Source organism: Falco punctatus (genome assembly GCF_963210335.1).
Source record: "Falco punctatus genome assembly, chromosome: 3".
NCBI classification, from domain to species: domain Eukaryota; kingdom Metazoa; phylum Chordata; class Aves; order Falconiformes; family Falconidae; genus Falco; species Falco punctatus.
The window spans coordinates 80392925-80405095 of record NC_137582.1 but is presented as its reverse complement, the minus strand read 5'-3'; the positions used below and the strand labels follow the sequence as shown (position 1 = coordinate 80405095).

Sequence of the window (12171 nt, the reverse complement as noted above, 5' to 3'; positions counted from 1 at the left end):
CTATAACAAAGAAAAGCACTTGATCATTCAAGATATTTTTAAACTTCCAACTGTTGACATTGTTAATCAAACATTCTCCTGTGGGGCTGTTTTCAGGCTTGGTCTCTTCATCAGCTCCTTGAGACTACTTAAAGCTTATCTGCTTTTTTCTAGCTGAATCAGTTGGTCTAATGAAAGGTGTTATCCTTCCCTAAAAACTGACACCTCATACATCCTTAGGTGTTACAGCTGCCATTACATGATTACTGGAACATAGGTGACATATTTTTCTGTGAACTTCCTTCATTTTGTGAAATGAACAGAAACCCAGGCTGCGAGTACGCGATGTCTGACAGTCAAAATCTGTTCAGTATTGGTTAGCTGTCACTGGTCATAAAAATCAATTGATGGGTAGGTACTTTGCTTCCTGACTGAATGAAGGAAACTCCCAAAGACTGCAGTTCAGGAAAACAAACAAAAACTTACCTTCTCTCTTAGTCCTCAGGTCGCCTAAGCATATGCTTAATTTTAAGTAAGTATGCTAGGCTGCTCTTCCAAAATGAAAGTTACTGAGCTTTGATTCTATCAGAGAGATATACATTAAGGTCACCACAAAAGCTAAACAGGAATAATGTATTTGGTCAAGTATAAATCTGCCATTTCGGCCTTAGTATCTCTGGCAGAAGCTTTATTCTTGAGGAGAAAAATAGGTCACAGTATAAATTATTAGCAAGGTGAAGAGTTCAAATTAAATTTTATCATTCAATTCAAATAGAGTAATAGCATGCAAACAACTGCCTCCCACTGTGCATGGGAACTAGAATCACTTTGCAGACTCATTTGACTACCTGTATATCAAGCTCAGCCAAGCCTTTAGTGGGGCCTCCTGCCCCATTTCCAGCATACCAAAGCCAACATCAGCTGTGGCTTTGAGACTGTAATCTCTGTCACTGCAACTACAGCAACTGTATTTCTTCATTCACAATTATGTATCTTTGATTAGGTGAGAAGGTGAGGTCTCTACTGCTTGACATAGAGGTATGTAACTAGGCCACACTTCCTAGAAGATACTCAACGTGCCATAATGCAAATCGATGCATCACTTGTTGGCAACCAACTTCAAATTATGCCAGTGTATACCAAGGATTCATTGTTATGGGTGCAGTAACTTCCTTACCTGGCTCCTTTGATTGCCAACAGAATGATACACTGCACGTATCAAGAGTTCATGTGACTAAGTGCTGATGCCGAACATTGGCATGAACACTTGTGGATACTGTGACGGAGCCAAATTAATTTTTTAAATTGCAGTGAGCAAACTGAAAAGGCTGCTTAGATGCAGCTCCAATCTCTATTAGAAAATATGTGAAATCTGTAGAATCCATCTTGCATGTACCATTAAAAAGTGGTCTACAACAATCATTTTAACATTAGCAAAATCCTGTTCTTCAGATACACAGCTTGCCTTCCCCACCCTGTGCAGGCACATGCCCCCGCAATATTTTTAGCAAATCCTTGGGTACAACTCTATCTAAAATGAGTAGATGGTACATAAGCGAAGGCAACTTTTATAGCTTCTGTTTGTTGGGTAAGATTTTTAATCCTGCATGGGCTTGTGCTGCAACTATACCTACAGCTAGACATCTAAAGTATTATTTGCATGCGTAGTTAATAGTTTTCTCCACAGATAATCATGGTAAATCCCAAGGCAAGTTACACAGACACAAAAATACACATGCAATGATACACAGAATTTCAGAAATCTAGCTGGCTTATTTTTCATTTTCTGAGACAGAGAGTTAAAAATTAGACATAAAGATCTGAAGTATGTGAAATTGTGACAAAATCGCTTGATACAATTTAAGGAAAACACTAGTTCACTTTTAACACCAGAAGCTCAAATGGCACAGCTCTATGACCCGAGTTTTCATCACCAGAATTAGCCACAATTCAGTCTCAGATCAGCTGTTTCTTTCCTAGATCAACTGATCAACTGCACAGCTGGGAAGCAGGCTCCTTGCTAGTGAGATATGTTCATTTCTCAAGACAATTAAACACCAAAGGCACTAGGTCAGCCACCCTGCTTGGTGGTTTTAGTTGATGCCATCTCCCTGACTTGCTGTTATGCTTTGGATGTGTTAAAACACCTGCCAGGCTCCTTGACAGACCATTTTGAAAACTGGAGAGAAAGGTCACTTCCCGCATATTGTTAGGTCTTTTCCAGTTTGGTAAGTTCAGCCTAGTAAGCTCCAGTAACATGTCTCCATCTCCGTTCCCTTTGGGTAGGACCTGTAGGGTAACCACTTTCTTGCAGGTCCCTGAACTGCACTGCACTGGAGATGACCCATTTTATGGAGCAGGCCCAGCTGGGCTTGGCACCCACAAGAATTTTCCTTTGGGAGTCTGTGGACAGCAACAGAGTGCAATAAAACAGAAGCCGTTTCTTCAAAACACAGTGTGATTTATTTGCCAAAACAGGCACAGTACTCCAAGAAATGGATTAAGTAACAGCCAGGAGAGCTATGCGCATACTGTTTTACCTGCACTTGGCATCTCCCTCAAGCACCTGTTTTTGCTCTGGTTTGTTTTGGCTGACCCCATTACAGCCTGTGTCGTGCAGACCCTGGCTCTGCAGCAACTTCTCTCCTTCCTTCATGCACAGTGCATCTTTTAACCTTAAAGTTCATCACTTTTGCAAACAGCTGTGTAATCAGGGGTGGAGTGGAGGAGTTGCCTTTTCACAGCTATTACTAGAGCTCAAATGTTTGTTGGGATGCTCCTTATCTAGGCAATGAGTTGCTTTTTACATTTAATTACTCCGACAGCTCCATTTGACTTACTTCCATTGCAAATAACTCCTCTTAAGTAAGCACAGTCATACATAAGCAAGCCATAAAGATTCTCCCCAGTTCCCCACAATATTAGCTAAATAAATGACTTCCCCATCAGAAGCCCTTGTCCCAGAAAACTTGAAGACAATGGAAGAGAAGCAGATGCAATCATCGAACTGAACTACCTACTCTGCTGTCTAGTTGCTGCCACCAGAATCTTCGAGAAAGCAAGGCCAAACATGGCTCTGTGCTCATGTATCCAAATCATAACATCATAGATCTTTGACAGAGGAGGCAAAATAAAGGAAAAAGTTTGCCTCAGCCCTGGCACAAAACCACTGCCAGTCACTGTCTTCAAAACCCCTCAGTGTTCTTTGGAGACATGTTCTTCAGCTCTAAAGGAAGAAAACCCTGATATGCAGCCATCATGTATTCTCTCTCCTCTATGGATTCAACTTTTGCTGTCACAAGTTGTCCAATGGCAGGGAAGGCATCAGAATTCTGTTCTTAATTTAATGCAGCAAGCTAGAAGAGGTATTAATATGCACTAGATAGAAAATCTGAGAGATCTGACAACATTTTAACTTCTATCAGTTACCAAGGGCATGAGATCTCAGATGTCAAAGTGATACAATGTCTTTGGCATATACAAGACTCAGCTTATATATCCAGTATCTGAAAGAACAGCACAGTAGTGAGAAAAATCATACTGTCTTGGACAAAACACTACTGCCTTTATTTCCATGAAAGACCTATATAATAAGGGACGTACTCCTCTGTCATTTCAAAGTCAAACCTACCAAAAATTACTGTCTTGAAAATGAAAGAAGACAGGCACAGTATATCCAGTGTACTTTCACTGCCTGCACTTGCTATCCAACTGTTTTGAAACAAATACCCAAGGATATGATAAAGAATTGTTTTAATGAGTAGAGCTATGGGTCCCCTCAGAGACTTTTGCAAGAGTAATGTATTTGGAAGAACAAGGAATTTGGAAACATCTAGAAAACAACTGCAGTAATTATTCTTGAATGCCCAAATCCTGTTTATTCTGTAAATTGGCAAAGTGGGGGAAGGCCTGATCTGGAGTATTATTTCTTCCTAATCTGTAGTCTTAGAATCATAGAATATCTCGAGTTGTAGGGGATCTGTAAGAATCATTGAGTCCAACTCTCTGCTCCTTGCAGGATGACCTAAAACTAAACCATATGACTATGAGTGTTGTCTGGATGCTTGCTGAACTCCAACAAGCTTGGTGCCACGACCACTTGCTTGGGGAGCCTGCTCCTGTGACCAACCACCCTCTCAGTGAACAACTTTTTCCTGATCTCCGATCTGAACTTCCCTGATGCAGCTTCATTTCATTTTCTTGTCTCCTATCACTGGTCAGCAGAGTGAAGAGATCAGCATCTCCCCCCCTACTGCCCTCCTTCAGGAAGTTGTAGACTGTGATGAGATCACCCCTTAGCCTTCTCTAAGCTGAACAAACCAAGTGACTTCAGCCACTCCCCATAACAGCACGTGTAGTATAGATGTAATTTTTAACATGAAAAGTAACTGCAAATCCAGATTTCTGTTTGCATGCTAATGTAAAGTTCCCTGAAACGCTGATTCGTTTGAATCTGTGCGATTCTGTGGAATTTCTGGTTTACCAGAAACAAGATTTTTTTTGGCTACTTTTTAACATTAAAATTTGATTGCATTTTTAAATTATTTCAAAGAGGAGAAGTAAAAAAGGTTAAAACTTTTTACACATTTATGGTTGGCATCAGCTAAGTCATGTGTTGGGAAAACTGCATCTGCTTTTGTACACACCCTGCAGTCCTCAGATCAAAGCCGATTCTTGGATACTGCAGCTCAGTATTGGGATGATTCCACAAAGGCCAATTGATTTGCTTCCCTTTACCAAGAAAATGCAGTGTAACTCGAGGTTAGGAAGACATTCGATCAAAGAGGTAAGTGAATTTACTCCAAAAATCACACCTGGGGAACTGAGCATTTAACCATATGGGAGCTGACTGACTCACAGCTGACAGCAGAAGTGAAACATCCATCATTCAATAAATGAAGCTCAGGTACACATTAAAACAACACCACAATTTTACCGAGAGTTCTCGGCATGTGCGACCAAGGTGCAAGTGTTGGGAATCAAAGTCTAGGACACGGTACTGAAATTAGGAGAGAACACTTAGTTCCAATTTGCTTCAGGGTCTCATAACTGATCTTTCTTAGATTCACCTTGTCTAAAGGACACTCAGTACTATCTCAGATTCACAAGAATGAAAATGGCATGAAAATGCTTTCTGAAATGATGTTCACACTCTTGATGTTGTCTTTTAAAAAAAAAAAGTATTGACTATTCATACAGTTGCATCTATGCACAGGCATGTTTTAGTCTTAATAGTATGTTTTAGTAGCTGTTCAAAGGTTTGAAATACACTCCTGATCTTTGATTCAGTCAGAGAGAACAGTGCATGTACCTTCCTCAGATGGAAGAAAGAAATGTGTGGCTAGAACAGTTTATAAATGGCTCTCGGAGCACAGCAAGCATAGGTTGTTTCATCCACAATAAAATATAAAAGTAAATTTACCTTTCTTAACTTTGCTGCTCCAGCACCAGAGCGAATGGCTTCCATTAGGGCTTGCCTGGCCTCCCCGGGGTTACCTGTAGCTGTGGCAGAGGATTTAGGAGCTGCTGCTGCCAGCTGAGTGGGAGGCGGTGGTGGTGGCAGGGCAGGGGCTGGTGGAATACAAAGCTGCTCTTCCTGAGGGTCTTCTGCCTTCTGCAAGGACAGTTCTGCATTCCTAAGACTCTGCAGCTCTTTGGAGGCCAGTGAAGAGATCTGCTCATGATGCAGTTGAAAGGAGATGATTAACATTAAGCATGACTGAACTGTAATTATATGATATTTGACGCACTTTCAGTACCCCAATTTCACTTTGCTTGAATGATGTAAACCACATAGATCTTTTGTTTGCTCATAGGGTTGAACATCTGTTACTACTCAATCACATCACTCAGTTGGGCTGATTACCAGCATCAAGGGTTTGGCATTGACTCTGTCTCAGAAACTCAATCTTTATTTACTGTGAGCTCCAGCATCCTGTAAGTCTTCTTGGCGTGTAAGGTAAAAGAGAAAGCTGGACTTGGTATTCATTTGGAAACAACCACATGGGTTTGGGAATCGGGAAGATTTTAAAGCTGCAATAGCCACCCAAGAATCTCATTACTTTTTGCAGTCTGGCTGCACAGAAATAATCTCAGATGACAGGGAGGTTCTTCTAGAACTGAGCTCTCAGACATGGCTTCATTGAAAAAAATGCTGTCAAACCTGAAGTTTCCAGCCATACTAAAAACCCATAAAATAGAATAGGACCAGAGAGAACTAAGTGAAAGCACTGAGAACAAAATAATTTGGTTACTCTTCCAAGCGTGTTTCTGTGGAATTTCTGAAACTAAAATTTCTTCACAAATTGCCAGCTTGGAAACTCATCCTACTTTAAATGAATGCAGGGGGAGGAGGCAATCTTTCAGACTAAGCCAGCTTTTCCGTCAACTGTCTCAACAAATATTTTTGCTGTTAACAACATCACTGGTAGTAATCATGATAAATTGTTAGTAATTACAACGATTTGGTGATTATTAGGCAATTCAGTATCATGTGCCAAATGGGAGGTTTTCAAGCAGATGCATTAGCATTACTTTCTCAGAGAAACTGAGGCACAAATCTTCTCTAGTGAAAAATGGAAGGATTCATCTCCCATCAAATAATCTACATTCAGAGAGCTCATATATTCTATTTCTTCATTGCACACACAAACACGACATATGGGAATGACATGTCAGATAAAATTTGAACACTTGAGATAACATGAAAGGTACAGCCCTTTCATCACAGGGTATCTGTATCTTGCCCTGTACACATACAAACATAATGCTTTAACTAGCACAGGTGATGTGGTGTGATAAAGTGTTCGGTTTCCAGGCAACTTCCTTTAAAATGATGGCAAAAGCTTCTCTGCTGGAGCAGAGTATTCCAAAAAGTCTCTGTGATAATACACCACCACTTCATTGTCAGAGCCTCTTCCACACAAATTCACATTAATTCCAAATAAACGCAGAATGCAGTTAAGCATGTCAAGAAGGCTGCTGCCTAGTATGGCCCGCTCTCAGGCTCAGAGGAAGTGGTACCCTATCTGCAGCAAGGGCAGTAAGATATTTGAGAAACAAAGTAATTCCCTAACACAAGCAAGAGATTCTTTCTATCTATTGCCAGCTATCTTGATGTGTGCTAATGGACTGAGTCATTGCATGAGGGAAATCGAAACCTCCTTGCCGAATACACATCCTTGGCTGACACAGTGAACTGAGTGAAAATTAAGGCTAGAACAATGCAGGTTTTGGCTACTAGGAGTAAGAGATGCTTTAATAATTAGGTAAATCTTTCAGACAGAAGGAGTCATCCTGCTGTGGTGAAAGCTGATGTTCCATCAACATCAATTACTTGCATACAACTTGCATGCACCAGCTCATGTTAACAGATAAACAGCATGCATGAAGAAGCCCTAGAGTTTCTTTTCAGATAACCGGGATTGGATGCATATGGCAGGTAATGCAAATATATCAATCTAACTGCAAACTTCTAAAGTGCAAAAACCCCCACCTAAATGAGAAAACTATGAATATTGGATGTCTTTTATGTATACTCCCTGTAATTAATTTGGATTTTTACCTGCTTCTTTCTCAGTTAAAAGCACACCATTTGAAAGTTAAATTTTATAGCAGACGATAGGATCAGACCCGCTACGCTATCTGTGTAAGTCAGATCTGGTCTTGTGTCATATTAGTTCCCCATCAACTTTTCTCTTTGCAGCACAACGTTTAGTTTGTGACATTTCTGGGTTCATTCAAAACACCCAGCAGTAACAGACTGCACTTCAAAGATCACTTACCATCTTTATTTCTTACCTTTTTCAGCTTTGAGATGCCACTGTGGCCTCTAATCGCTGCTAGTAGAGCTGCGCGCTCATTCTCCGGCTCAGTATATGAGGGTTTCCTGTGATTGCCATTTAGTGCACCGTCTGAAACCTAGAATACAAAAAGAATAAACCTCACACTGTTATTAGGCATTTACTTCAAGGTAGTTTGGAAACACTATTAAAAATATTTTTGGCGCTTGTACCAGAATGCAAGCTATGGAGACTAGTCAGTCTGTCTTCTTTTGGCCTTTTATAACCCTTACTGAACAGTGAGGATATGCGTACTTCCAGATGCAGTCCCATATCTCCTGAGCATGAAGTCAGTGGCAAACCAGTATCACCTAGTAATGTTTTCTTCTTTCATTGCAGGTGTTTTCTCTACGCTGTGTGTTCCTGTTCTGACATAACACATTGCCATGCAGGTTTGGCTCTTAGGCTAGCCTCAGTTACGTTTCATTTATGCTGTATCTCTGAACCCTCTGCCTCCTCTAGCTAGTGGAGCAGCAACGGCATTGTGTAATATAAGGGACGTGCAGAATAAGCAGTGGCTTGGTCTGTATTTTGCCAATATAAATTTTTCAAATGCCTTGTGTACTCGAGCTCATCAGCAACTCTACCAGTTATAAAACCGCTGGTGTCTGACTCTGCAGTCTGAACAGGCTAAAAAAAAAGTCTCCACTTTACCTTTCTCAGTTTTTCTTTTCCCCCTCCTGTCTGAATGGCTTCCATTAGGGCACTGTGCAGTGACGTGTCTTTTGGAATTGGTTTTTGGATGACAGGTTTGAACTTCTTCTTTGGTCCGAAGATATTGGTCTGAACATTAATGTCCAGTTCACCGCTAGCATTAATATCCGAATCATCAGGTTTCTCCTCCTGTTCTGACTCGGCATTTGCTGCTGCACCGTTCAGCTCAGGTGAAGCTTTACGTGAACTGACTTGTACACTGTTAGCAGGAGGCCATTTAGTGACTCGCAAAGGCGAGCTCAAAGAGGATGGGACTCCTTGGAGATCAGGAGACTTGAGAGATGAGGCTGCATAAGTATTTGTCAAAGTCTCACATTTCTGGTCAAACAAAAGATGTGTCTTTTTCTCTGCTATACTTTGCTTGCTGTTTAAACCATGATCATCTTCTGCACTGTTGTTATCCTTTGAAGAGCATTTAGTAAGTGGGCCACTGGCATTCTTTTTATACCAACTCAGAGGAGTTGCCTGATTTGGTGCCCTGATGTTAACTACTTTGTTTTCCATGCCAGAATTATCAGCAGGTGTAAACCTGTGGGATGCTTTTTGACTGCAAGTAAAAATACTTGAAAGTGTTTCTCTTGATTCTGCTGATTCTGTTCCCACGGGGCTGTATTTAGCCACAATAATACACCTTTTTGGTGAAACTTCTCCTTCAGTTTTAACCTCTCCTGCCCCTTGCTTATTTTCGTCTTTCTCATGATATTCCACAGGGTCAGATTTAAAAGTAGTTATGTTGATGTGTCTTGCAATAGCAGAGGCAACATACTGACTTGAAGTTCTCCTATGTGGCTTTACAAATGGAAGCTCCAGCCTGTCCTTATTAATGGTTGTGGTCACTAATGGTGTTACCTGAGACTGTGTAACTGGAAGAGGTGGTTTGGTCCTTTCATTCTCAGACTGTCTTTCAGCTACCTGGGTATTAACAGTTTGTGGTGCTACAGGTTTTGGAGCTGCAAGACAGACAGGTTTGTGTTCGTGTTTCATAGTAAAGGGCTTAGAGTTTGCGGTGACTGCTGACTTCTTAGGAAGATGCTCAGCCAAGTCATCACTTTGCTTTTCCATAGAACTTGACCTCCAGAATGCCTTCACTTTCCCAAGATGAATTTCCTCACTTTCGTCAGTAGAGGTACCCGGTATGTGCTTACAGGCACCAGCATTTGCGCCTATAAGGTTGCCCAGTTCATCTATCTTAATGGCACCAGCGGAAAGCGAAACTCCTCTATCAAAATGTTTTACTTCAGGTTTGGGAGGGACAACTTTAAAGGTTGTCAAACCCATTTTAGGTTCGTAGTTTGTTCCTGAATTCTGGGCACGATGATACCATGTGGGTGTTGATGGGAATTCTTCAACTTTTTTTGCTGGTGGCCATTTGATTTCTAATTCTGATCTACTTTTTTTCAGAACTCTTTCCCTATTACTACATTCATTAAATGAATTTATCTTCTCTTTTGCTGTACTGATTTCAGCGGTGGCCTTGGAGTGAGACGGAGTCAGCTTAGATTTACAGTCCTCAGACTTCCCACCATGTTTGTTGGGGGGGTCCAGTCTTAAGTTCTTTTCACTTCTTTTTTCGAAGGAGGATGTGAGAGATTCAAATATATCTCTCCTCTGTTCCACAGGCAAGTGACTGAATTCACTTTCTGATGGTTGCTGATGTATTAGGTCCTTGGATATGCATACAGCTCCCTCATCTGTGTGTCCCTTATCAAAGGAACCTGCATTGTTGTTTTTATTGGTAAAGTTTCCTGTATTAACAGCTGGGATATTTTGTGAAACCCTTGTCTCTGTCTCTTGATTTCCAGCAGAGTTAGAGGTGCTAACTTCTGGAGCATCATCTATGACTGTTACTGGAATAGAAACAGTAAGATCTTGGGCAGCCTCAACTTTTCTTCTATGTGGGCTCAACACTTCATTGATGTGCTTGGAGTCAGAGTCACTTATACCATCCACTGCTGCAAAATACACATACAACATTATATGTAGGCAGTATTTAGGCAATATGACTTTAAATTACACAAGAAGCCAGTACAAGCTTAAGCGGATCAGGTATTTTAGTTACACTAAAAGCAACAGGAATATATTTATGCCTGTATTACAAAAAAAGGAGAGATCTGGGTCTTTTTTATTGTCTGGTTGCTGATTAGGATCAGCCATATATTCCTGCAGTCCTCCTGCTTCAGCCAGTGGGAAACATACAAATGCAGCTGAAAGCAGAATTTAATCTATTGTTCAGACCTTATCTTTGACTAACTTCTCTCAGTGATAAACATTTCACCACATGACTCCAAAGGAGAAACATTTCTGAGAAACAGCGAGCAACTCCAAATTATGTTTCCCAGACCTGGTTAGTAATAACAGCCCAGCTGAAGGATTTCCTTGAGCAAGCAAACAAAGAAACAGTACTTGCATTTTTTCTCCATTCTTCTCACCCTTCATTACCAGTCACTCCAGAAGCCTCATTGTGCAAGAAGCTTAACTCTCCTCTCAAATTTGCTGGTATAAATCAAGGGTTACAACACAGAAGCTAAGAAACTGCAGTGTTAGAGAACTCACAGGCATTAAATCAGAATCAAGTCCACTGCAGAAATACTGAAATAAAGATGGGAAGTTTAAGTTTTCAACTTCATTTGGTGACAAACCATTAATAGAGGAATACTTCTATTCACAGTAGGAAAAAGAGGAGCACAATATGACATTTTATCTCTTCCCACTGTTTCTTTTCATGTTTTTCAATTCTTAACTTTAAAATATGCATGCTAATGCAGAGGAGGCACTGGATACAAAAATGTCCCCCCATTCTCCACATTGTCACAATAAAATACAAAACAGAGACATTGTTCCTTAAACACAGAGCTACATTCACAACTGATTTAGCTTCACTGAAGTCAATGAAATTATACCAAATTTGGCCCATAAAATATGTCCATAAACTGCTGTTCATCTCTTTTTGGTAGCAGACATGGAAATACAATGACAATCTCATAAGCAGCTTGAAAAACATTCAGTGTGAGTCTATGAAGAGTGGCTGCCCCAGAAGTAAATAGAGAGCAGACACTGGGTAGACCACATTCTGCCTCAGACCTGTGAGTTGTTCCCAGCAACCTTAGTGAAAAATATGCAGATGTCTCTTCAACTGCATCTACTGGCTCTGCCTCTCTTTTTTGTACTTGAGAGGAAACGTATTTACTTACCTTCTAAATCTTCATCCAAGCCAGTCAAAGTCTGCTGGAGTTTTGCAGAAATTAATATATCCTCATTTTCATGCTTAGTCAAAGCCATTTCTTCATCTCTCCTGCTAAATGAGAGAGGAGAAAAAGGTTAGGTTTCCCCTTTTTTTGCTTTGCACCACTGCTCTGAAATACACTATCATTTCAGCCCCTTTGGTTCCACTGGGGTTCTGAAACTCATTTCCCGAAGCATGAAAAATATGCAGCCTTAGCGACACACACACCACCATACTGACACATCCACGTCTAGGAAGGATCTCAGTAGTGCCTGAGCATATTCAGTGTGCTGGCAATCAAAAGACTAGGATTAATAAAGCCTGTCGCAAAGAAACAGTCTGGCTTCACTGTGAAGTACACATTTCAACCGGGCTGCAGAAAGGCAGCATATGCCAAGGTAAAGGTTTTGCATA

At 40.8% G+C, this 12171-nt stretch overlaps 1 protein-coding gene across 2 annotated transcripts in view; it reads right to left on the bottom strand.

Moving 5' to 3' along the window:
• The window catches only part of COBL (cordon-bleu WH2 repeat protein), a 264865-nt gene that overhangs the window by 44514 nt on the left and 208180 nt on the right, over window positions 1-12171 (bottom strand). The window contains exons 15-18 of one of the 2 annotated variants that reach the window (XM_080379027.1): window positions 11726-11829; window positions 8475-10486; window positions 7780-7899; window positions 5402-5653 (exon numbers count right to left, since the gene is read on the bottom strand). In XM_080379027.1, the coding sequence (XP_080235153.1) occupies window positions 5402-5653; window positions 7780-7899; window positions 8475-10486; window positions 11726-11829 (2488 nt within the window). The remainder of the gene's footprint in view (window positions 1-5401; window positions 5654-7779; window positions 7900-8474; window positions 10487-11725; window positions 11830-12171) is intronic. The other variant, XM_080379028.1, reaches the window with a different exon arrangement.